Source organism: Topomyia yanbarensis, chromosome 1, assembly GCF_030247195.1.
Source record: "Topomyia yanbarensis strain Yona2022 chromosome 1, ASM3024719v1, whole genome shotgun sequence".
Taxonomy (NCBI): Eukaryota; Metazoa; Arthropoda; class Insecta; order Diptera; family Culicidae; genus Topomyia; species Topomyia yanbarensis.
In genome coordinates this window covers 40434784-40459957 of record NC_080670.1, presented here as the reverse complement: position 1 = coordinate 40459957, position 25174 = coordinate 40434784, and the positions used below count along the sequence as shown (strand labels likewise).

The 25174-nt window shown below is 38.8% G+C and overlaps 2 protein-coding genes across 5 annotated transcripts in view; both read left to right on the top strand.

The window, feature by feature from the left end:
* The window catches only part of LOC131677432 (unconventional myosin heavy chain 6), a 119741-nt gene extending 111120 nt beyond the window's left edge, over positions 1–8621 (top strand). For both annotated transcript variants that reach the window (XM_058957260.1, XM_058957261.1), the window contains one exon: positions 5329–8621. In XM_058957260.1, the coding sequence (XP_058813243.1) occupies positions 5329–5610 (282 nt within the window). In that variant the 3' untranslated portion in view covers positions 5611–8621. The remainder of the gene's footprint in view (positions 1–5328) is intronic.
* A 5895-nt stretch (positions 8622–14516) lies between these two features.
* Positions 14517–16597, top strand: LOC131677431 (uncharacterized). Of its 3 annotated transcripts, XM_058957258.1 has the most exons (6): positions 14517–14656; positions 14716–14829; positions 14880–14995; positions 15511–15570; positions 15640–16157; positions 16219–16597. In XM_058957258.1, exons 3-6 carry the CDS (start codon positions 14909–14911, stop codon positions 16322–16324), a joined length of 771 nt encoding a protein of 256 aa, XP_058813241.1. In that variant the 5' UTR covers positions 14517–14656; positions 14716–14829; positions 14880–14908; the 3' UTR covers positions 16325–16597. The 3 variants fall into 3 exon arrangements, with proteins under 3 accessions (XP_058813241.1, XP_058813239.1, XP_058813242.1); XM_058957256.1 differs by having other exon boundaries at positions 14716–14995; XM_058957259.1 differs by lacking the exon at positions 14716–14829 and having other exon boundaries at positions 14525–14656.
* Positions 16598–25174: the final 8577 nt, after the last annotated feature.

The window sequence follows — 25174 nt, the reverse complement described above, 5'->3', positions numbered from 1 at the left end:
AGAGGACCAAAATTGACGACTGGCGCCATTTTGAAATCCAAGATGGCGGCTTCCGGTTACCATAAAACATCTGAAACCACCATCAATATGGGTGTCATTTGAAAGGTATTGATTAGTAGAATGCGAAAATTGACAATTGGCGCCATTTTGAAATCCAAGATGGCGGCTTCCGGTTACCACAATACACTTAAAACTACCATCAATATGGGTGTCATTTGAAAGGTATTGATTAGTAGAATGCGAAAATTGACGATTGACGCCATTTTGAAATCTAAGATGGCGGATTCCAATTACCCTTAAATTCTTAAAACCACCATCAATATGGGTGTCATTTGGAAGGTAGTGACCAGTGGAGGACCAAAATTGACGACTGGCGCCATTTTGAAGTCCAAGATGGCGGCTTCCGGTTACCGTAAAACATCTGAAACCACCATCAATATGGGTGTCATTTGAAAGGTATTGATTAGTAGAATGCGAAAATTGACAATTGGCGCCATTTTGAAGTCCAAGATGGCGGCTTCCGGTTACCATAAAACATCTGAAACCACCATCAATATGGGTGTCATTTGAAAGGTATTGATTAATAGAATGCGAAAATTGACAATTGGCGCCATTTTGAAATCCAAGATGGCGGCTTCCGGTTACCACAGTACACTTAAAACTACCATCAATATTGGTGTCATTTGGAAGGTATTGATTAGTAGAATGCGAAAATTGATGATTGGCGCCATTTTGAAATCCAAGATGGCGGCTTCCGGTTACCACAAAACACTTAAAACCACCATCAATATGGGTGTCATTTGAAAGGTATTGATTAATAGAATGCGAAAATTGACGATTGGCGCCATTTTGAAATCCAAGATGGCAGATTCCAATTACCCTTAAATTCTTAAAACCACCATCAATATGGGTGTCATTTGGAAGGTAGTGACCAGTAGAGGACCAAAATTGACGACTGGCGCCATTTTGAAATCCAAGATGGCGGCTTCCGGTTACCATAAAACATCTGAAACCACCATCAATATGGGTGTCATTTGAAAGGTATTGATTAGTAGAATGCGAAAATTGACGATTGGCGCCATTTTGAAATCCAAGATGGCGGCTTCCGGTTACCATAAAACACTTAAAACCACCATCAATATGGGTGTCATTTGAAAGGTATTGATTAATAGAATGCGAAAATTGACGATTGGCGCCATTTTGAAATCCAAGATGGCAGATTCCAATTACCCTTAAATTCTTAAAACCACCATCAATATGGGTGTCATTTGGAAGGTAGTGACCAGTAGAGGACCAAAATTGACGACTGGCGCCATTTTGAAATCCAAGATGGCGGCTTCCGGTTACCATAAAACATCTGAAACCACCATCAATATGGGTGTCATTTGAAAGGTATTGATTAGTAGAATGCGAAAATTGACGATTGGCGCCATTTTGAAATCCAAGATGGCGGCTTCCGGTTACCATAAAACACTTAAAACCACCATCAATATGGGTGTCATTTGAAAGGTATTGATTAATAGAATGCGAAAATTGACGATTGGCGCCATTTTGAAATTCAAGATGGCAGATTCCAATTACCCTTAAATTCTTAAAACCACCATCAATAAGGGTGTCATTTGGAAGGTAGTGACCAGTAGAGGACCAAAATTGACGACTGGCGCCATTTTGAAATCCAAGATGGCGGCTTCCGGTTACCATAAAACATCTGAAACCACCATCAATATGGGTGTCAATTGAAAGGTAGTGATTAGTAAAAGGCGAAAATTGACTATTGGCGCCGTTTTGAAATCCAAAGTAGCAGCTTGCGGTTACCACAAAATACTAAAAATCCGAATGAAATTTTTATAGGAGGCAAGTAAATAAATGATGAAAATCAAAGACCTGTAAGCGGCGGAATTCTTGAAGTTTGTTTGGATTATCGTGTTTTTTATTGTCGTACATTTGTTTTTCGAAATTATAAGCATGGTAACCGGAAGCCGCCATCTTGGATTTCAAAATGGCGCCATCTTGGATTTCAAAATGCCAACCAATCAATCAATCGACACAATGCACTTTCGAAATATCTGGGTCAGTGATTGAGTGATGCTAGCAGTCACTTTACAATTTCCGTGAGGGGACTTCAAAAATTGCGATTCTGAGAGTCACCTGGGTGACGACGGTCACCCAACAGTCACCTCACCTAAAGTGAGTCTCGGAATACCTCTTCGTGGGTGAGGTGACTGGTAAGTGAGGTGACGGTGACTCAAGTGAGGTGAGGTGAGGTGACGGTGAGAATAGGGCCCCTGCTTCCCGATCACTGAAACCTACACCACGTTCTGCTCTTTCAGCACCGCTGTAGTAGATGTGGTTTCTGAATGAAGTGTTCGCAATGGGGTTCACTGCTCTGAATTCGCGTTCTCCGGTTTTCGTACTTCCTGTATTGCTGCCACATGTACGGCAACATTACGCAGTTCGCGAACCAAAGTCCTTACGTTCGAACATCCGAGTTTCCAATTGTTATCCTTTATTCTTTGTCAGAGGTCATTTTCCGTAAATGCAGTTCGTTTTTTACTCTGCTCTCGCCTTTCGTGATGTTTGGGTATTTCGGTAGACTACCTTATTTATGTCGCGCTACCCTGAGTATGTAAGGAGAGTGAAGAGATGATTATCCGTCAGTGATATTCCAAACGAACAAACGACCTGTCAACATACATGAATGTGACTCGTTTGGCATGGCACTGACAAATAATAATTGTTCCAATTTTGACAGTGTCTTCACTCTCCTTATATGCACTCAGGCGCTACCTACATCGCTCTGGTGGGGCTGCCACCTTAGGTGTAGCTGGCGCGATGCATGTTTCTCATTCAGCTGCTGGATGTCAGTCAGACGCTCTTTGAGTAGCACCTGCTGACGAACAGACGCTCGGATACGCACCTCCTCACTTCGCTGATGTCAGGGGGACAACAATACCCAGGCAGCACGCAACTCTCAGCTGGCGTTCATTTGTCATCTTTCAGTCGTGAGGTAGGAACTTGTGAGGACCAGAGCTGTATTGGACTCTCCTTTTTGTTGTCAACTTAATTTGCAGCCAATAAAACTTACCGCGACGCTAACCCATCTCTACGACTTCCGATCCGGGATGTATTGCTACTCGACCATTTTCGTATGTTACTTTCATTCCCGCTTCGTTAACTTAAACTACAGAGAAAAGATTGTCAGTGCACTTTACTCCTGCACCGTTGACGTTTGATACTACCACAATCCAAGACAGACACAGGTGGGCACATTTTTTTCTATGTGTGAGTACGGTTATCATTTTTCTTCGACAAAGCCGAAAATCAAGAGGATATGAAGAAGAAAAGTACAAACAAATGACGTAGTAAGCTTTTTTGTTGCCATAAGCTTTGTTTCGGTTCCGTCATAATTATTTTTATCAGTAGTTTTGAGATAAAAAGTATCCCCAAGAGTTCAAATCGGAAGATCCGAAGTGAAGCTCGGCCTTTTCTCTCTTTTTATTGTGCGCCAAAGAATCAGGATGCTCGTCCGGATGTTTATGTTTACTACCAGTGGCCCGGACGCCATGTTTAATTTTACAAGTATAAAACTAACTCAAAGTTGTCAAATGCTCCGCCGTTTCTTTCTTTTCATCTTGACCACATTCATACCGGCATGTTTGGCAGCCTATCGATTCGCCAAGCTTCGCGACCGGAATCTCAACCGGATGTTTAAGCGGGTTCAGAGTTTTGAACAAAGATTGTTATTAACAATGTGGTCTGAATCTAATGGGATTTTCGATTGATGTGCATCAGTGTAGTGGAGTGCACTGGTTTTGCACTTTCTAGCAGAAGTGTCAATGGAACATACCCAGTTTTCTGCACTTCTGCTAGAAATTTGGTTTAGCAGCCCTGTCAGATTTCTGCACGCATTCTGTTGCGTTAGCTGAACTAACCCAGTAAAGTTCAGCCGGAAATGAGCCGGAATTCCGGCTGGTTCCAGTTAGTATTCCGGCTGCTAGCGGGCGAAAAATGGCTGGCTGACATTCCGGTGTATGATGTAGATCGATTATGTTCAATGCATAAAATTTGAAGAAGAAGAAACGAGAGATAGATAGAAAAATATATACTATCGATAAGTTCTCCGTGTAGTTCTACCCACGACACAAATCGTTTTGACAAAGACGCGTGCAAAAAGTGGGAGTAGTCAGTATATCTGCCTTATATTTCAACAAAAGTGTCTTAAGCAGCACTAAGTACAATATAACGACGCTGAATCCCTCTGGATAAAGACTCGCTATCTCTATATTCTTCTTATTTATCTGTAAGTGTCATTCCAATCGATGTCGAGACTTGTCAAAAATACTCAATCTGAAAATAATCGTTTCGAATCCTGGAACGAGGGCCATTGACAGGTCTTGCGCTCGATTGGAATGGCACTGACAGATAATTGGGAAACAAACGATAGACGTGTCGAGTCTTTATCCAGAGAGATTCAGCGTCTTTAGTATAATATTGTTCCTATAAGCCCGAGGGGTACAAAGGTGTACACATTTTTTTTTTTCTGTGTGTGCATCAGCTGTCACTTTTTTCGGGCAAACAAGAAGAAATGAAGAAAAAAAAACAGGAGCACGTGGTCCCATACTTCATTCTGAGTGGTTAGTGATGTAAGCATTTGCTCTTTTGCGATCCCTAACGCCATACTTATTTTTACCACGTGCTTACAAGCTTCGTTTCTATTGGTCGGTTTGTTGATAATGTGCTTCGCGGTCCTGGGCCGCCATGATTAATTTCACTAGCAACAAACCAACACACTCAAACTTGACGAATGTGAACACCTATACTATAATGCATCTCGCTATAATCTCTTGTTCTTTAAGCGATGTAGACCTGAATTTATGCGCTTTTGAAACCTTAGTTTGGCTATTGCTTGGCATGTGTAAATCAAATTATTCTCCTAGGTGTGAGAAGTTGTTCGATTTTTTAATGACTGTCAAATCAGAGACTATAGAGACATAACACAATGAGGAAAATCCTTCGAAAAATATCGATCCGCCAATTATGCCAGAACACTAGCTCCAGCTTTAATACACGGTCCCAACCACTCATTTGCAAGTGGATTATCCCTCAGGCTCGGAAACAATTTTTCAGTAGTGGTCTATCCCCCGTATACTGACGCATATGTATATCAATGGCGCCATATTCGCATATGCGGCCACAGTCCCAACTTAAAACATATTTAAAATTACAGTTAAAGCGGGCCTTCGCCTAATTTTACAACTATGTTTGAGTGTTATGTCTGTTAGTCTGTGGTCAAATGGCGATTAAGTTCTCCTATTCCTCCACTTGTAGGCCTTCCAAATCTCCAACCTCATCCGGGAATACATGGAAGTTATCCAGTCGCAGCTGAACGAGGAATCTCAAAAGGAGAACACCGATGGCAATACTGGAGCACCCCAAGTGCCACCGCACAATCAACCTCTGCCACCGCCTCATCAGAATCTGACACCCGCACAGCAGCAACAGCAACAACAACAGCAGCAGGCGCTGGAACTGCGCAAAGGTACCCAGAGGCCTGCCTCGATGCTGCTACGGCAGTCAAGTGCAGCCCTGGTCGCACCACAACCGAGTTAAGTAGACCTAAACGTTATTTATTGAGAATCGCAAACAAAAGGTTTTAAGAAAATGATTCGAAAGTTGCAGAATATTAGTATATAAATCGGTAGCAATTTATTATCACGAGAGAGAGATGCATTAGAGAACTTGGGAGGGTAATTGAATGTGTGAAAGAGACTGACGGTACAGGATACCAACCGCTTCGGTGAAGAAGGTAACAGAATCAAAATCAACGGATAGATCTCAATCAAGGCGCATGGAAATCAAAATTTTCACTAGTATCAGCTTATGCTCCTTTATCCCTTTGAGATCCACTAACCAGAATATCTATCTAGTATACCTTACAAGTAGCAGCAAAGTTACAGTAATCGAACACTACAGCATTGATATATACTCGCACTTAGATCGCCGAAGTTTTGATTTTCGTTGCGTCATTGAAGTTGATAGTTTTTTAAGGAAGCATATTTATTATAACGGGTCGATTGCTCTTATAAATGCACAACAAACGTACGTCGCTAAAAGTCAGCAAAATTTTGCAGAGTGTCAGCAATCCAAAAGATACTGAAAGTTTAATATTTTAAATTATTCCATTGGACAGATTATCTTAGTGTAAAATATTCTAGTCTCTTTACAATATTGTCTATCTCGAGATAATCTAGCGTTTTGTCCAGTTGTTACTATATAGAAAACACTCGAGAGTGAATGAAACAAAAATAAACGTCAAATCGCTTTCACACTCGCACTGATGCAAATTGAATGGGCGCGTAATTTGACGCGCGGCCCGGTGGCGCACGGATAAAAAGTCGCAAAGTGGATTTAAGAAAAGATTGTGAATAGTCCACCGCTCACTAGCATCTATTTAAATCGGCATAATCTCCTTTTCGTTCACTGGGATATTTTTCGGGTGCCAGATTTCCTTCCAAGCGTTTCGTTTTCCGTTGCTGGGTTAACTGTCAAATATCCCCCTAAGAACGGTTGGTTTTAAAATCTTCCAATCAAAGACGTTCGTTGGACCAACGTTGGACGACGTTCCAATATCCGTTCAACAGACGTCCTTCGTTAGACCCGTGTTGAACGATTTTGAAACATTTATTTGCGCTTCTCAGTGGGGTGCTAACACCTAACCGCTGTGACTAAAACCATGGCCACCCACAAAAAGGCGACTAGGCCGGTTTAAATAGATGCTAACGAACATTGGTACGCTATTGAAACGTCGTTGCGTGTAAGACGGATAGTGTCAAACAAAAACATATTTATGTTTTCGTGGATAATTAACTACAATCTGTTGTGTAATTTCAAGAATCGAAAACGATAGAGAAAATAAATTATTTTAATTTAATTAATTTAAAGAATGGGAATATTTTAAACAATGCGAATCTGTCCAATAAATAAAATTTAAATTACTGAACCTTGCATCTGATAAAAATTTGGCAAAACTTAACTGAATTTAGGCGGCGAGTGGTTTGTGAAGTGAAAATTATCGACCACTATTGATGGATTGATGGTCGCTCAAAAATTTGCTTCTGAAAAAAAAATAGTTCTTTGCACCTTGAACAAACATTTTGCCGAGTTTCTTCCGTTACCTGATGAGCAAACATACAAATCAGTAGCAACTTTGTTAAGCGTCACGCATCGTCGATCTCATTTAGTGTGAAGACCACTCCCCTCTCCCCACTCCCTCTCTTCCCGAAACCATCCGGTTTGCTACAGTATTTGCTCACAGAGTTGTTGGAAGCTGAGCCAGTACCTGGACGGTTTTCGGCCTGTTAGAATCATTAGATTTAAATCGGACAGTGTGAGATATCCGAGACGCCTTCCACTTCCCAAAATGAAAACACTCTTTAGAGCCATCTCATCTTTTAATTTTATTTTATTGTTTTTTTTCAACAATTCTACACATTCAAACTGTTTCACGAATTGTTTTGGGACTCAGGCCATTACGAGTAAAATTTAGTACCTTTAGTCCTTAGAAATCTGTTTTTTTATTCCCCCTAACGAACTTACCAACAAACCGAGTGATAATTTTCCATCAGTGTTTGGCGGCGTTGCAACAGGCCGATTTATTTAGGAAAATATAAAATGATGATTTTGAAAAAAAAAAACGATTTTTAGTACTAGTAGAACCAATAACGATACGTATTGAAGTGAATAATTTATTTAAACGTGTTTATTTATACTATTCTTTTTTATATGAAACGTCGGCCATAAATAGTTCTATTTACTGTTTTATGAATCTAAGTTATGACTGTCACTGAACCTAACACCTAATGATATCTTTTAAAACTATGAAAAAAATGCTTCTTACACGACTAAAACTTTTTTTCTATATTTGCTAAGGTGAGATTTTTATTATTTATATAAAATATTTAATAAAAAAAAGCTATTGAAAATGGTTGAATAAAAATATTAAAAATAGTTAAGGAGAATCGTTAATACCGGAACAAATATATTCGATCTGAATGCCTAATCTAGAAACTAATCAAGCAGAAGTAAACAGAAACTACTACTCACTTTATAGTATTAAACCATGGTTTTGTTCAATAGTTCTATTTTACTAAGCAGCAGATCCAAAAACAAAAAAACACTAGTCAAACGATGAAAAAAAATAAACAGATTCTTCTAGTGAATTGCTACCAAAAATAGAACACACGATGCTAGTTTAAATTTGCTATGCTTTCTCTCGAGCAAAAACACAAACAAACTCACTCTAGTTGCTGGGAGGGGGTCGAAAACCTTTTTTTCTGGCCCTCTAGTGAGCAATACAAGAAGCATATGCTAGTATACTTGTCTAATCACACAACAATAAGATAATAAAATTGATCATAACCGGAATCGGTTCAGTTTAAGAGAAAATCTATGTAGGATGCGAAGATTTGGGTTTACTTCCATTTTGGTTCATACTATATACGCTATGAGTATCAGAAACGCGTACGTATATTAGAGCAGAGAGCTTAACGGTGCTCTCCACGTCATTAAGTCTTCTGATGGAATAAACGGAATTCAAGGTGAATTAAAAAAATCGAAATTTACTGTAAGAAGTGTTTTTCTTTTGTTCCGAAATCGCCTACAAACTAACGGAGAGATTCGAACTGGTATTTCGAATGACTGACCGTTGCCATTTAGGCGCATGGCATAGGTTTAAGAGTTCAAACTTTCAGAACTGAATGGCATTTTGATCCACAATTCAATCAGTACAACAGCCACAGAAGTGTTGGGTACCACACGTGGAAATTATTGGAATGGCTCATTCAACGCCGAGAGCGAAATTGCAACTACCGAAAGAAATCAGGCTAAAAGCCGAACGCTTGCAGCGGATACATGGCAGAACAGAAAACGAATTGGTGAGCTGAGGGCAGCTCAGAAAAATCTTTTTCAGCGCCAGAAAAAACATTGGTACAACTAAAAGATACTGATAGAGCAGAGGGAAGCTTCACCAGGAACGGCACGCGAAGATTTCACAAAATGATCAAAAACTTGTACAGGATTAGTGTCCAAGCACCAGCTATGGTGAACGATCGGGACGGGAATCTTGACAGATTGTACGGGAGTAACTGTCAGGTGGAAGGAATGCTTTGAGTTATTATTGAACCGGACCGGAGAGGGAAGTTGGACAAGCTGTAGGTTTTTCCTAATTAGTCGAAGTGCGAGAGCTGACAATGGTAATACCTTTGGGAAGGACGAACCTCGATGAGTCGGGAGTGACCAACTATACAAAGCATTACACTGCGAAATCGGGATGATCTGAGTTGAAGTGGAAATACCTTTGGACTGGTTGGATGGCATCATATTGCATATGTACAAGGAGGGTCATTAACTCGAGTGTAACGATTATCAATGACGCACATTTAAAAAAAATCATGCGAATTTATGTCTCCTGCGCGTGACATCCATGAGCATCAAAAATGACGTAGGGAGTTTCAAGGATGATCAATGACGACCCAGGTGTCGACCCTGCGACAAATTCTGGATAAAAATCGAGAATGTTTGTAGATTTCAAGGTAACATACAATTCAGTGGAACGAAATGAAAGGGAGAAAAATTCTTAAACATGGCATGTCGACAGAACTGATTGAGCTGATGATGACAAAACTGACATAAACGACGTAGAATCTATACTAGAATTCTAAAACGGAAGTTTTATTCGAGTTAAAAGGTTTGTTTCAGCACAGGATTCCTGCTCCTAGATGCCCCAGAGCAAACAGGAGCAAAAAATTTGCTCCTTTTTACTCCGGTTTCCTACCAGAAGAAAAAGAAGAGAATGTTGGAACGATTTTCTCCCTGTTTGCTCCGTCGTACTTCCAATTTCTCCTACTACTGGAAATTATCCTGATCACGCTCGATTCCAAGGTTGCCCAATTGCACAAGCGACAGCAGAACCAAGTAAGTCCAGCGGGAAAATGTGTTAGAATTCTGGCTGGTTTTAGTAAGTAAAAAAAAGTATTCCGGTTATAGTGACACAAGCAGTAATTAGAATTGGTTGTGTCACAGAAGCTGAATGCTAACTAGAGAATTCCGACTGAACTTAACTGGGCAGGGTTGGGTAAAGGGAATATTATTGTTCACGACAGTACTGATGATGTGTTTGAAATTTTGACTGGATCTCTCGGTTTGAGCAAACAGAAGACAGCCTTGGTTATCTTTCTTGATTGTAGTCCGCTTGAACCGCATCAAAATTCCGAGAAAGTTACCTCAACCAAATGGACTCTTGGAAAGTTTCTGTGAAGCCAACAGACTTCACCTACATCGACGAGAGTGTTACACAGCTACCGACGGTTTGTCTTCAAAATCTAACCACCAATGAAAAAGAATGCCGTTCCCGAGTTCGATAGCCTATTCACTTGTTTCGTAGTCCAATTATCATCGGAGTATTCTATTTGTTATTCGACAGAGACAGGAAATTCCTTTATTAGTATTATAAAATTCCTAGCATATTAGTAAAAAATGTAAGATTTAGGTTAAGTATAGATTAATTTCACTTACGCTTAGTATTTCTAGCTGTCGAGCAACGGTGTATCCTAACCCGCGGGTATAACGTAGCTCTAGTACAGTGGTTTTCCTAATCAGTCATAAGCACCTGAACGTGCGATATATGATCCTGCTGTATTCGAAATGTGCGGAGTAATTATTTAATCCACAGCACTAATAGCGATTTTAAAGAAAGCTCACCTTGAACTATGTACACGCAGAAAAATAATTATTAAACTTAAATAATATGAGAGTTAAAACAACAAATTTATCAAGTTGTTCTGTGTTCAATAAAAAATGTATGTTAATATAAATAAAACAATTGTTGAAATAACTCTGAATAATTTATTGGGTCAAACATGAAAAAAGTTGAATTAAAAAAATATTTTGTTGATCTCATCATAACAACAATCGAAACAAAAATACAAATTTATTGTTTTGATAAGTTCGTTTTGTTGTTTTAAACAATACAAATATTTGAATCAATACATATGAAAGATTGAATCGAAAAAAACTATATTATCAAATCATATTGTACATTTTGTTGTTTTAAATATAAGAAACGTTCAAAATAATGCATTTGAAATGTTGAGTCAAAACCAATTTTGTTGAAAAAACGCAATTATATTTTTTGCAAGACATGTCAATCGCTCCTTCACCTGGTACATTTGCATCAACTTCAGTAGTAACAATCGGTATATTTTCCGTGACACTATCGAACGTTTCCGGTTCATCTGCTGAATTCACTGATTCAAGGCCAATTTCAGTATTATCTATAAGGACTCTTTAGGCGTGAAAAAACATCGCTACCGTCGCTGTAGCCTGATGAATATCTCGTACTACTGAAACTGTGTCTTCTGCAGAGTTTCTCCATAAAATGAAATTGAAAACGATTAAGACTCTATGGATGCGATCGTCTCTGTTCAATTCTTTGGCGCGTCGAAAAATCCAATAGCAGATTTTTCGTAGCACTCGCTGTACCTTCAAATGAATAAATTGTTCTCAACCTATTGCGCAAGACTAAATGATTAGTGACTTACCACTGAAGAGCTTTGTTCTGTTTAGAATCTTCGGCATAGCGACGGCCTGCTCGCGTAAGACCATTACTTCCGCGTGACACTTTCGCTCAGTTAGTTCCTCGGTCAAATACTAGCTTGAAATTGAATTCGAACCACTCAACGAATCAGGCAGTAATGCCAACTTGACCTTTGTTACTATTGAATCCAACAAATCGCTGGAGGGTATATTTTTTTTGGGATGTAGCGCATCAAAAACCAATTACTTACGATCGCTTCAGGATTCGATTCGCACGTGTAAACAACGTTCTTATTGGTTGGAACAAACTTTTATCTCTTTGTTTCAATCTAGCAAGGATTGTCGAATTAATGCAGGAAGACTTTTGGAATCAATCAGTCACATGTTTATGCTTCAATCACCGATTTATTTGAAATAAACAATAATTTGGTTGACCTTCGAAAAACACAGATAACAAAACCTGTAAGATTAATTTAATAAATACCTTGGTTGATCCCATCCTAAAATTCATCTTAGTTTAATAAATTCTAGAGAAAATTTTCAATAGGACGTAAGTAACATTGAGAGCCTCTCTTTGTTTACTTTCTCTTTCGTTTATTACGACGTCATTACAACACTTTGCACTAATTTTCCAGCACATATCGAAAGCCGACGGCTTTTACTACAATATTATGCAAAGAGTAGAGTAGTAAATGTTGAAATGGCCGAGTAATGAACAGAAGAGAAAGACCCCAAAGAGAATCTCTCATTGTTACTTACGTCCTATTGAAAATTTTCTCTAGAATTCCTTGATTTAAAATGAAAATTTAATCTTGATTAAAAATGAAGAAATAATTTGTAGAATCAAATATGGATAATTCTTTTGCGTGTACGTACTAATCACTAACCTATCCGTACTATACTCGTGACTGGTATACACCCTAGTTGTAATTTTACATTAGGTTTAAGTTGTAGGTTTAATTCAAGTAATTTAAATTCAATAAACCATTTCTCACCTAAGTAGTAACAATTTAGATATAAGTTTTAGTTAATCCACTAGGTAGTATAATAATTAAGTTAAATTTAAGAAAATAATTTTGAGACGGTCTGCTAACACGCTGCACTCGCTTTGCCAATTCTTGAGCGTTTTTTTCAAAACGTCATATCTGCAATGAGTTACTCTCTTTGTTTACTTTCTCTTCTGTTAATAATTCGGTCACTTTAACATTTATCCCTCAACTCTTTGCATAATATGCTAGTTAAAACCACCGTCTTTCGATCTGTACTGTAAAATAAGTGAAAAGTGTTATAGTGACGCCGTAAAAATCGAAATTCTATATTCGTTGTTTTCCTTTCGTTGGTCGCTCTATATTCTATATTATTCTTTTCCTTTCGTTGGTCGCTCGTTCAGCTTGCTATCCCATGGTCAGATTCGCTGACGATGCCTTGGCAAGGGTTTATTTGGTACACCGTCTGTGTGTGTTGTTTTCTATGTGGGGCGTGTGGGGCTCGTCGGTCGGTGTAGCGCAGTCAACACTATTAATGGCTCTTCTACTGCAGCTTCTAATCGTAGAAAATATTCCTAAATCCATGACCCTTTCGAAATCCATTTCCATTGCACAACAGTCTACAATAGTTGTTATAACACGATACATGACTTTAGGCGACTAAAATAATAATCAGGTAGCCGTATAATTTCAGCATTCAATTCATCTCGCTCGCCTTGATTAAAGTCATAAAATAATGTTACGGCGTCGATTTTCATTTACCAACGTATTGTCGTTCCAATTTCATTAATGGCAGGGATGGTTTCAATATTTCACACCGGCTTGTGTTACCAATGAACACTAAATCAAGCATCCTTCCATGCACACTCGTCAAATAGTTCACTTGTAAATCAAAAGCGATCATGATTTCGAAACTTCGCTAGTCTATAGTATTATTGTTACAGTCTCGGTTACAGTATAAAACTGGAAAATCCAGCAAGCGGCAGCTGTTTTTTTTCTCTTGTTCAGTGCCAATCCACAATGTCGGAAGTAGTGCGCATTATAACCCGATTATAATTTTACAATAACATTTACCCTACAATCACAAAACAATAAATATTATAGTTATTACTGTTTCAACATTGTTCGACGCAGAGTTCTCGCAGTAGATTTACAATAAAATACCAAATTCCATGTAACAATCAATTTTACTGTTCAGCAAAAAACTGATACAGCAAATTCACACTAAATTTTATTGTTTTCGAGAAAAAATGCATGGAGAAAAATCGTTTTTTTAATGTTAAGATACATAACCACTCCACTTTTTTTACTGTAAATGTCAATTTTACATTGAAATATACGGTAGAAACGTTAAAGTTTATTGTTTTTGTATTGTAGCACAACATTAGAATTTACTGTAAATTATTGTAAAATTACTGTACTGTCACGGTGAAAATCATGGTTTTTTTATTGTACATTTCTATTCGGGAACGTATCATTATTCGAAAAATGCGCACTACTTCCGACATGATTCCATTTTTTTATTTCAATTATAGAGGTTTTAAGCTTAAGGTCATTTGCCTCTTCAGGTTAGAAAAATCTCTTATGAAAAATTTACAACCCTATGTGCGGGGTCGGGACTCGAACCCAGGTGCGCTGCGTACAAGGCAATCGATTTACCAACTACGCTACACCTACCCCAACATGATTCCATTGTTTAGTACCAGAGAAAATACGAATGTCGTTGGCAAAGAGAATAGGGAAAGAGACTATGTTGTTCTACTGCAAATTTTATGCATCGGTATATTCCACTCATTGAATTCTGCATAATTTTGTTTCTCAGTGTATAAATAAAATTCCTTCTGATTTCTGGTAACCCTGCTGCAAATCGCATTAGTGAGACAATGTTGTCATCAGACTCTCATCTCGTGAGTTAAAAGTCACTCACTACTCAGTTTGTTTAATATTTTCATTTATCATCCTGAGTCCTGAATGAATGTCATCAACCTCCTCAACCTGTACGCGCTGTTTACAGTATTTACGCTGGTGTTATCGGTGTTATCTTCTAGTGTTCAGTCAGTGGCAGTGCTAAGTAGACGGTTAGTTAATATAGTGTTGTGATATATACGTTTGACGACTATCACCTTTTGCATAACAGATCGTGTGACATTGAAACGTAGCGCCATCATTGCTTGCTGCTGTATACAACATTTATCCCCTATGCTCCCACACATTCGACAGTCAACAACCAAGCAATAACAACACCGAAAAAGTCAAGCTGCTGGTACCGAAATATAACAACGCTGATAGATTTTATTTTAGGTGAAAGCGCCTGCCCAAATCGCTCAAAGATGGCCGTAGGAATTCCGCCTAGTGCAGATAAGAGCTACTTCCAGCGCTTCTGCGATTACATGAAGCGTGATACCAAAGGAGTGGAGGTAACTAATTATGGTTGGGATTTTTGGTTGTAGAGGAGGGGGGGCAAAGCTAATTTTAGATAGTCACGAAAAATATCTTCACAGAATGATATTTTGTTATATTAAACATGGTAATTTCGATATTCTCGTTGCTGTAGTAATTAGAAACCCCGTATTGCGACCATCAATCCTCTCTAACTTTATAAATGCGCATAATGTCGCTGTTAGTATGTATTGTTCGCTTTTCACAATTTTTGCACTGAGCCGATCATATAAGAGGTGTTAATGCATAAGTTTGCCCAGCTGCACACGGTAGGAGTGATTAGTTGGAATTCCGTTCAGTAATTTGTTAAACGTACTGTAACCTGTTACATGTAATTTAGGTCAAGTTTAGTCGAGCTCTAGCGCCGCCAGATAGGTTCTGTTGAGGAAATTGAAGAAAACTCGATCAATTTCTTATATTTTTTTGTGACAAAACGCTGGCTCAATCGTATATCACAAAATTATTTTTGAACGTACCATTTTATTCGTTTTAGATCGCAACCTACACACTATCCGGCGTTCTATTTGTCATTGCGTACAACAAAATCCGTCCGGTAATTATAAATTTTAAACCGGTAAGATTGGATAGCTTTTTCATTCGTCATCCCTATTCCAAACTCCAGATCACTCGCTTCGGTAAACCATCGGACATTCCGAAGCACTTCATCCGACAGCAGCTGCCCCAGTATGGTCGCGTCCAGAAGATTGAACCATCGATTCAGTTTGGTCCCCTGCTAATGATAAAACATCGTCCTCCGCTGAATTTGATCTTTTGGTCTAGGAAAACACTACCGGTACGAGTGGCCGGAATCGATGTTAACGCCAATGGGTACTCGTGGCTTCAATCGGTGGTAGTCGATCGGAAGGTTACTTTCATCCCCATCGGGAATACCGCCTCGGAACACTACGCCGAATGTAGTGTCTACTTTCACGATCTGTCCAGCGATAAGAAGTGGATCCGGCAGATAGATGTGGGACAAACCTTGCTCAATCTGGGCTTCGCTAAGCTAACTGTTCCGGTGTCGAAGGAGAAAATAACGACCAAGGATCCGTTCGAGAGAAAGATACAAACTTATTTTAAGACGTTGGCCAGGAGTGAGAATAATGCCAAGTACCGCCGGGTTGGACTATGGCAGCAAACGTAAGTCACCGTTTATAGTTGGATCAATTATGGGACTAATATGCAATCGCATAAATTTCAGACTGCCACCGAAACTGTGGCCCGTAAAAATTTTGCAGAACGCCTGGGATAGTCTAACTTTGCGGGTGGTACCAGTGTCCCGGCGTTTGCCGGAATTGGTTCGGTAGAATCTTCGCAGAGCTTTAGCTGACCAACGACAGCCGGCTGGCATACAACTGAAAAGTATTCGATAATGCAACCGGCTAAATGAATAAAGCCAATCTTCTGAAGAAATGAAGTAACTGAAAGTGCCTCCATTTAGAGAGATGTTAGCGGCTTTGAAACTAAACCTGTTTTGAGCAAATGAGGTTCATGTTAAACGTTAAGCAGATTTTTCTTAGTCTTTTTGAATGTTTTATATATGTTGATACTTAAAAAAATAAGATTTTGTTTATGAAGAATATTGACTGTGTAATCAATTCTAGCGCGAATTTGAAGAAATGTCCTGTTCTAAGCTATCTGTACGGCTGTTATTCATCGCTCTTCGATGTTGAGCTAAAAGTTGATCCCTGATTGAGGCTTCCTTCTTGTACGGGATCAGCTGTAATTGCATCGAGAATCAATGGATGATAATTCCTGGGAGTAGCAAATCATCCTTCAATGTATAACTCTTCCTACTACTACGTTAGTAATAGATCAAAAACCGCGCCGACCAGGCCCGAATGCAGATCGCGGTAGGAAAAGATTTTTGGCGTTTATTTTTGTTACGTTGGCGCTCGAGTGTTTCCCATATAGGAGCAACTCGACGAGATGCTACACGGTTAAATAAAACAACCTGCAGAAAAGTTCTTTTAACTTACTTTTGAGTTGTGCGTCGCTTTCGCACTTATTAGTGTTGTCAAAAACAAAAAGAGAGATTCGACTCAGTGGAGGTCTTCCGTGGAGGAAGGTACTTTTGAGTTGTTTGGGGTGAACTCAAAATTAGGTAAATTCAACTTAAATTTGAGTATAAACAACCTATCAATGAGTTGTAATTTTTGCCGTGGTTAAATGGAAACTACCTTCAACACGGTTTACCTAATTTTAAGTTCCCCCACGATACCACGAGATTGAGTCAAAGGAACTCAATTTTAGGTAGTTTTTCGTTTCCGTGTAGATTATCTCGAGATAGACAATAGATAATAATAAAGATCGTATAAAAGTCGATTATTGAAAACTTGAACATCACTAGCAGCAACCGATTTGAACAAAAAAATGTCACTGCACCCCCTAAAGAAAAAGATGTTTCAAGATCGTTAAATAAGTAATACATTGATTCAACAAACTGCCCAACAGGCGTCCAGTGTGGGACCAGTGTTGCACGATTTTGTGACAATGCTGGACTTCTTTGTGGGACTCCCCATCAGAAATGCCCTGTCAAAAAAAATGCGGACGAACATGGTCAGGCGATTTAAAAAGTTTGACGTTTGACTCAACTCGCCTGTGCTAATTGCCCCTAGGAACAAATGCAATTTGCGAATGCGATTTAAAGGCAATTTCAATACTTAGACAAATTTTCTGGCGGCTGAAATGGACTTGGTTGTTTTTTGCGTTTTTCAAACATGGCGGTTCATGTTTGGCTTAAGTTTAAAATTGTTTTTTTTTAAAACAATTGGCGTGTTCCCGCTTGTATTTTGTTTGTTTAGTGCACTTAATTTAGCCAACGAATGTGGAAAATAGGGACCTTTAGGGGTGTGCGGGTTAAGGCATATTCTGATGCAGATTAGTACCGTGAGTTTATATCTCAGTCCTTTTTCAATTTTTTGGCCCGAACCTATTGAAAAAAACATTTTTTAGTTTGTTTCCTTTTAGGACAATAACACATCCAAACCCATGCGACTTGCACGACCCTATAGGTTGCCTTATCAGATCTACCATAGTTTGCAGATGAAACTTGGGATGGCAGGTTGCTAGCGGATTGACAAAGTACCAGATTATGCTGTGTGGGGTGCTGTCCCGGTTAACAATGAGGCGAACGAGATATTTGCAGATACGTCATTTAGTAGGACAACTGTCAGTTTGCTGGTTGAATTTAATTTGGTTTTTTTTTAATTTAAAAATCATAAAAGAATAATTCCATATCAACATTTGAATAGGGCTAATAAGATTTGTAAACAAACTTTTGTTTTGCTGATTTCTCCTAATTTGTTATCATTTCAAGACAGAAAACATTTGAAAATGATTCTACCAAGGGTAAAGATGTTGATTCATGTGTATTTTTCATGAAATTCAACTCGGTGGCGGAATAATGAGCGAAATAAGTTTGTTTACAAAAGTCTCATTCGCCCTTTTGAAGAATTACTATTGAATTAAGGTTTAAGAATAATATGAGTGTACTCGTAAGGACACCCGCTACCAATACATATGAAAAACTGGCACAATTTTTCCAAATTAAAGATCCCTATTGTGGAATCGTGTGTAAGTATAGTGGAACAAGATCTCTGAGTCTAAATGAAAGTCAGATTGTGATAAGTTTTGGTGTGCAATACGAATTTCTCCATCGATTCTTCCTATAGTCTGGTGGTGATTACCTAGTGTACCGAAAAAAATTATGTGAGTAGATAGTGAATCCGAAAATAATTATTATTTTTAATTTTCATATCAGGCAATTAAGGGCGATTAAATGGCGCGTTCCCTGGGCGATTTAGGGGCGATTTAAGGGCGGGTAGAGCGGCAAAAAAAATGACGGCGGCAAATCGCCCAAATGTTGCATATAAAATAGCCCCCTAATTGCCAGCAAATTGCTGGCAAATTGTGGAGCAATTAGCGCATCCGAGTTGGCAAATAGCCCCCCGCTAGTCAGCAACTTGCCCTTTTTGACTGGGTGATGGCTAAAAACGACAAATCAACTGTGATAATTTTGCATGCAATCTTGTCCAATACACCCAGAAAAAAAGCAATATTGTTTATCTCGATATTATCTAGCATTTCGTCGAGTTGTTTCTATAGAGTTCTACGCAAATTATTTCATTCACCCTAAGGCTGTTCGCAATGCTATGATGTAAATTTGTTTCAAAATGACAAGCCGTCGGATAATTTGGATCTGTCAAAATACATCTAGAACATAGTATTCCCGTATAAATAAATACCATTCCAGAAATCTTCGGAACCATTTCCAAACTATTCGTATAATGCTCACCATATTGGGAATACTACTGATATATTTCACCATTATAATTGAACTGTTATACTACCATACCCATTTTAGTTATTATTTCCAATACCTATATTGGAGATTTATATACTACATTGTCCTTTGGCGCCAGAGTTTATAATTGCACTGGTGGGCTTCGTTATTCGTATATCTGTTTACCCTGCTCCAAAAATCTGTAGTTTAAGATGGTCAAAAATCCCCGTCTAACAATATTACGGAGATAGCTCAATTGGATAAAGTGTCAGTTCACTTAGTGCCAACGAAGCATTCTTCAGAAGATGGCGAGAGCAAAATAATATTTCATTAATCGATAGAATCGGAATGTGAAGGGGAAGAGGTTTTTTTCTCCAACTAATATTTTATCCATCGCTAGACCTAAAATATGCATGCCACCATAAACTGTATGGTTCTTGAATGGTATGTTGTTAAAATGTATATGGAAAACAGCACATTTTGGTATGGTGACTGTTCTTAACAACCCGTTGTTCGTATGGTGGAGTATGGAAAAACGACACTGGTTATGTTCGATATTATACTAGGTAATGGTTAATCTATTGTTGAACGAACCATATTGAAAATGGTTTTGAAACGATTGATGCAATGGTTGGCATATGGTACACATTTATGCGGGTTCCCAATGCGATGATTTAGCCCCCTGTTCTAAATGTTATTTATTTGATTTTGTTATTGTTTGTGTCTTATGTGACACATATTGTTTTTTTCTGCTGCCAGTCGCCACACATCCCGCATAAATCTGTACCATATGCCCAGGCCCGACGAGAGGGGGGGTCAGGGGGGGCAACTACCCTGGGGCCCGGGTCTGTTTTGGGGGCCCGCATTTTTAACTGAATTAAATTTATTTTAATTTAATTGATGAAGTTTATTGTTTCTGTCGACACTGCAAATATATTACAATCAACTACTTCAACTTTAGCGGCATTAATTGGGTTCGCAATAATACATCATTTCTGTACCCAGACTCATCACACTCATCAACTAACACGTGTATCACTCAGCTACTCGACGGTTACAGCACCGCGGGGCTAGTTCAACTATGTGACGTCACTAATGACAACAACTGTATTTTGGATCTTTGCTTTGGAAGCCAGGAGCTCTCCGATCACTTTGCCGTTTGTCGTGCTCCAGCTCCTCTCGTTAAACTATGCCAACACCACCCTGCTCTTCATTGTTTTCTCCGAAAATGTGTACCTTGTACGAAGATACCACTGAGAAACTGACATATGCCTATCGCAAGACAGATTTTCGAGGAATGCACCTTTTCTTGTCTCGTATCAATTGGAATGAAATCTTGTCACAATCTGATGCAAACGCAGCGGCTGAAATTGTTTCGAACGTACTGAATTATGCTATCGACCAGTTTACTCCTAAAAAACTCAATCATGGCTGTGAATATCCTCCATGGTCGAATCGTACACTAAAAAAGTTTAAATTGGCCAAAAGGTCAGCTCTAAAAAAGTTTTCGAAATACCGAACCGATATGCAAAGAATCAGAATCTTTTTAAATCATTGTTACAAGAGACTTAATAAGTCTCTCTTCAATTCCTACCTTCATCGTATTCAGAGTCACCTTCGTAACAATCCAAAAAAGTTTTGGAATTACGTTAATGAACAGAGGCGTGAGTCAGGTTTACCCACTTCTATGTCGCTGGGTGATTTAGAAGCGACTTCATTGCCGGACATCTGTGAGTTATTTCGCCAACAATTCAGCAGTGTTTTTACCAATGATACTCTTAATAATCAACAAGTCTCCGCAGCAGCCGACAACATTCCCCGTAGGACTAGTATTGGACCTCATTTCACGATATCTTCCGATATTGTACAAAAAGCTTGCACAAAACTCAAGTGTTCTAACACTCCTAGACCTGACGGAATCCCATCATCTATCATTAAAAATTGCTCGTCGTTGCTTTGCCTACCTCTGTCCGTCGTTTTCAATATATCGTTAAGTTCCGGAGTGTTTCCTACCATCTAGAAATCATCTTACGTTTTTCCGGTTTATAAAAAAGGATCCAAAAGCGAAGTTCCCAATTACCGAGGAATCGCATCTTTATGTGCACTATCGAAATTATTGGAGCTCATCGTTCTCGAGTTTTTAACACATTGTTGTTCTAGATACATCTCAGAAACTCAACACGGTTTCATACCCGGGCGATCTACTTGCACTAATTTAGTAGCCTACACCTCATTTATCGCTCGCTCGCTACAGGATCGATTGCAGGCTGATGCAATATACACCGATCTGTCGGCCGCCTTCATTAAAATCAACCAATGGCTTCGATCTTACTTGTCAGGCCGTAAAATGTCTGTTAAAATCGGGAATCATTTATCCTCATCCTTCGACGTAACGTCCGGCGTACCTCAAGGCAGCCATATCGGTCCTTATATTTTCCTTCTATACATAAACGATCTGGATTCATTGATTAAGTGCTTCAAGGTGTCTTATGCCGATGATTATAAGTTATTCCATATAGTTAAAAGTTACTCTGATGCTTTGTTTTTGCAATCTCAGTTAGACATTTTCGCTAATTGGTGCATGACTAACAGGATGGTTTTGAATGCCTCGAAGTGTTCTGTGATTACGTTTGCACGAAAACGCTCCATCGTAACATTCGACTACACTATCTTGCAAAACAAATTAAAAAGAGAAACTACAGTGAAAGATTTAGTGGTTCTTGTGGATTCAAAGCTTACATTTAAGGATCACATTGCTTTTATCTCGTCTAAGGCTTCGCGTAATCTAGGAGTTATTTTTAGGGTTACTAAGCATTTCACTAACGTACAGTGCTTAAAAACGTTGTACTGCTCGCTCGTTCGTTCCACACTGGAATACGCCGCCGTTGTTTGGGCTCCTTTCTACAAGAACAGCATTCAACGCATCGAGAGTATTGAGCGTAAATTTGTGCGTTTTGCGCTGCGCCACCTGCCTTGGAGCGATCCCTACAATCTGCCCAGATACGAAGATCGTTGCAACCTCATTGGTCTTGAAACACTGTCTTTGCGCCGCAATGTGACCAAAGCGTCTTTTGTGTCTGATCTGTTATTGTCTCGCATTGACTGCCCTGATTTACTCCGTCTTCTCAACATTGATATTCGCCTCCGAAACCTTCGTTCCTACTCTTTTGTCCGTCTTCCAGTGTCTCGTACTAATTATGGCAAAAATGAACCCGCCAGCAGCATGTGTAGAGTGTTCAATCAATGTTACAATGTCTTTGACTTCAATTTGTCTCGCACTTCTTTAAAAAAATTGTTTTCGCGCACCCTTTCCCAAACCTGATAGTGTTAGCCAATTTTTTATGTTAATGTTAATACTTTACCTATGTAAGATAGAGTTTAAGAAGTGTTTATTTTAAGCAGTGTTTAGTGTTAGTCATTGTATCATTTGGTTTGTTTGTTAAATGTTGATACCTAAAAGATAGAGGTTTTGTGCCTACGGGAGAAGGAGCTTTTGAAAATCCACTCCCGCGGCTTTTTCCCTCTCAATAATAAAAACTACGTTCCAATCATTCCAATGGTTTTCTGAAGTACGTGAACGTAACCCAATTAGATTCATTCAACAGTGCAATAGAACCATTCTGGTTTCATTTATCGCAAGTGTTTGTCAAAGTGTACAGTATGAAGTTGTTTACAATTTATCATATTCTTAGCTAATGTTACTAATAAAAGTTGGATATTTTCGGAATGGGGTTGACGAGTAGATGACGAAAATCAATGAATGAAGCCACTTTGAAAACCAAGATGGCGAATTCCAGTTAAGACATCTCTATAACCTAAAATATTGACATTTTCGAAAAAGATAATCATAGAATTGATATAGGTATATTGATTTGTGATGCGGATGATATGATTATAGAAAACTTCTCTGAACCAGAAGACGCTATATTGGCCTTCAAAAGGGCATCGCTCATCTACTCGGCAAACCCGCTTAAAAATACCCTCATAGTTTATACAGATATTGTTTGAAATAGCTCCAAGGTACCATTTCTATCATCTACTCATTAAGCCCGTTTCAAAAATTCCCAAATTGTTAGGGTTATCGAGATTATTGTTCAATCGGAAGTCTCCATCCTGGATTTCAAAAAGGTGCCAAATATCCATTTTCATCATGTACTTGTCAAGCCCGTTCCGGAAATACCCATATTGTTAGGGTTATCGATAATGTTGCTCAACCAACGAATTTTGATAAGAATGTGAAGCGAATTTTTTATGATCTAAATCCCAAAAAACGAACTAATTCAATTTACGAACCCTTGGCTTGGTCCGTAAATAGAGGTTCCAGTGTACACATTTGATGCAGAAAAATGTGGGAATTGAACTAGATACTTATTCTACCTATTAGTATTCACCAAAAGTTGAAACTCTTTCTCTCACAACTCTCTGTCTCAGTCTTTCTAACAGCAGACTTCGCTGTTGGATCCCATTCATCGCATTCGGAATGTTTTCTCTCTGAATGTTGGCGCAAATGTAACAACTGATTCCAAAACCGATTTTACCATATTCAGAAACCAATAAAGAAAATTCGTTCAGGTCATAGTGACAACTGCAATAGCTGCATCCAGTGCCTCAAAATCATCAACATGTACCAACAATAAGAAACAAGGCAGCATCAGTGGTGTGAAATTTTACATTCAGTTGCCTATTTCTGATTAATTTGCTGAATTTAATATTCAGTTTCAATGCTTCCCTCATTCATTCACTTCCAAACTGACTGAAATTTTATGCAGAATCGAATGGTTGAGTGCAGAGGAAATATAAATTCACTCACAAACCAAAGCATTCATTTGTTATTATGTGGACAGTTTGAAAGCAGAAGTTCTTTTACATTTTCGAGCATAACTGAACTGCATAATCTATATCTGGTGCACTTTTGCTTGATGATCTCAGAGCGGACGGACGAGGAAAACAAACAAACCTTCGATTCATCGCGGCGGGAATAAATAGAATTTTATTTCTCTTTCAAGCTCACGAAGGGATGTCAATTTTTCTAAGCTCGGATTCTGAGCAGCATTAACGATGGTAGCATTAACGTGCGTCAAGGGAGTATGAACGATGGCGATATGGACTGTATGGCAATGTCGCAAAAAAGGTTTCCAATTGCAATGGCAAATCGGACGCAAGTCATTCTAATGGCCAGCCACAAACAAATATTCCTTTATTATTTTTATTTTTTTCATCTATTACTTATTTAAAATACTGACGACTCTGGTAAGCTAACGCATTGAATCGTATCAAATAAACAATTTTCATAAAAAATAGTTTAATTGAAACGGTTACATTTGTATAGTTCCTCTAATCGATGTTGAAATAAGAAGTCATATATGGTACGGCCCGTCAGTACTTCGAACCCCGGGGCCCGGCGCGGCTCTCGACGGCCCTGCATATGCCTACCATTGTATCAAACGTCGAAAAACCATTTTCAATATGGTTCGTTCAACAATAAATTACCCATTGCCTGGTATAATATCGAACATAACCAGTGTCGTTTTTCCATGCTCGACCATACAAACAACGGGTCGTTAAGAACAGTCACCATACCAAAATGTGCTGTTTTCCATATACATTTTGACAACATACCATTCAAGAACTATACAGATTATGGTGGCATGCATATTTTAGATCTAGCGATGCATAAAATATTTGGCGCAAAAAAAATGTCTTCCCTTTCACATTTCAATTCTATCGATTGATGAAATTGCAATTTGTTATACGCAATCTTCTGAAGAGAGCTTGGTTGAGGACTAACTGGACTGTCGCTTTATCCAACTGAGCTATCGCCGTAATATTACAAGACGAGGATTTTTGATCATGTTAAGCTACAGGTTTTTGG

Coding starts and splice junctions, on each gene's coding strand:
- LOC131677431 (XM_058957258.1), top strand. CDS start 14,909: ATGGCCGTAGGAATTCCGCCTAGTGCAGATAAGAGCTACTTCCAGCGC. Junction 15,571..15,639: donor CGTACAACAAAATCCGTCCG/GTAATTATAAAT, acceptor TCCAAACTCCAG/ATCACTCGCTTCGGTAAACC. Junction 16,158..16,218: donor GTTGGACTATGGCAGCAAAC/GTAAGTCACCGT, acceptor CATAAATTTCAG/ACTGCCACCGAAACTGTGGC.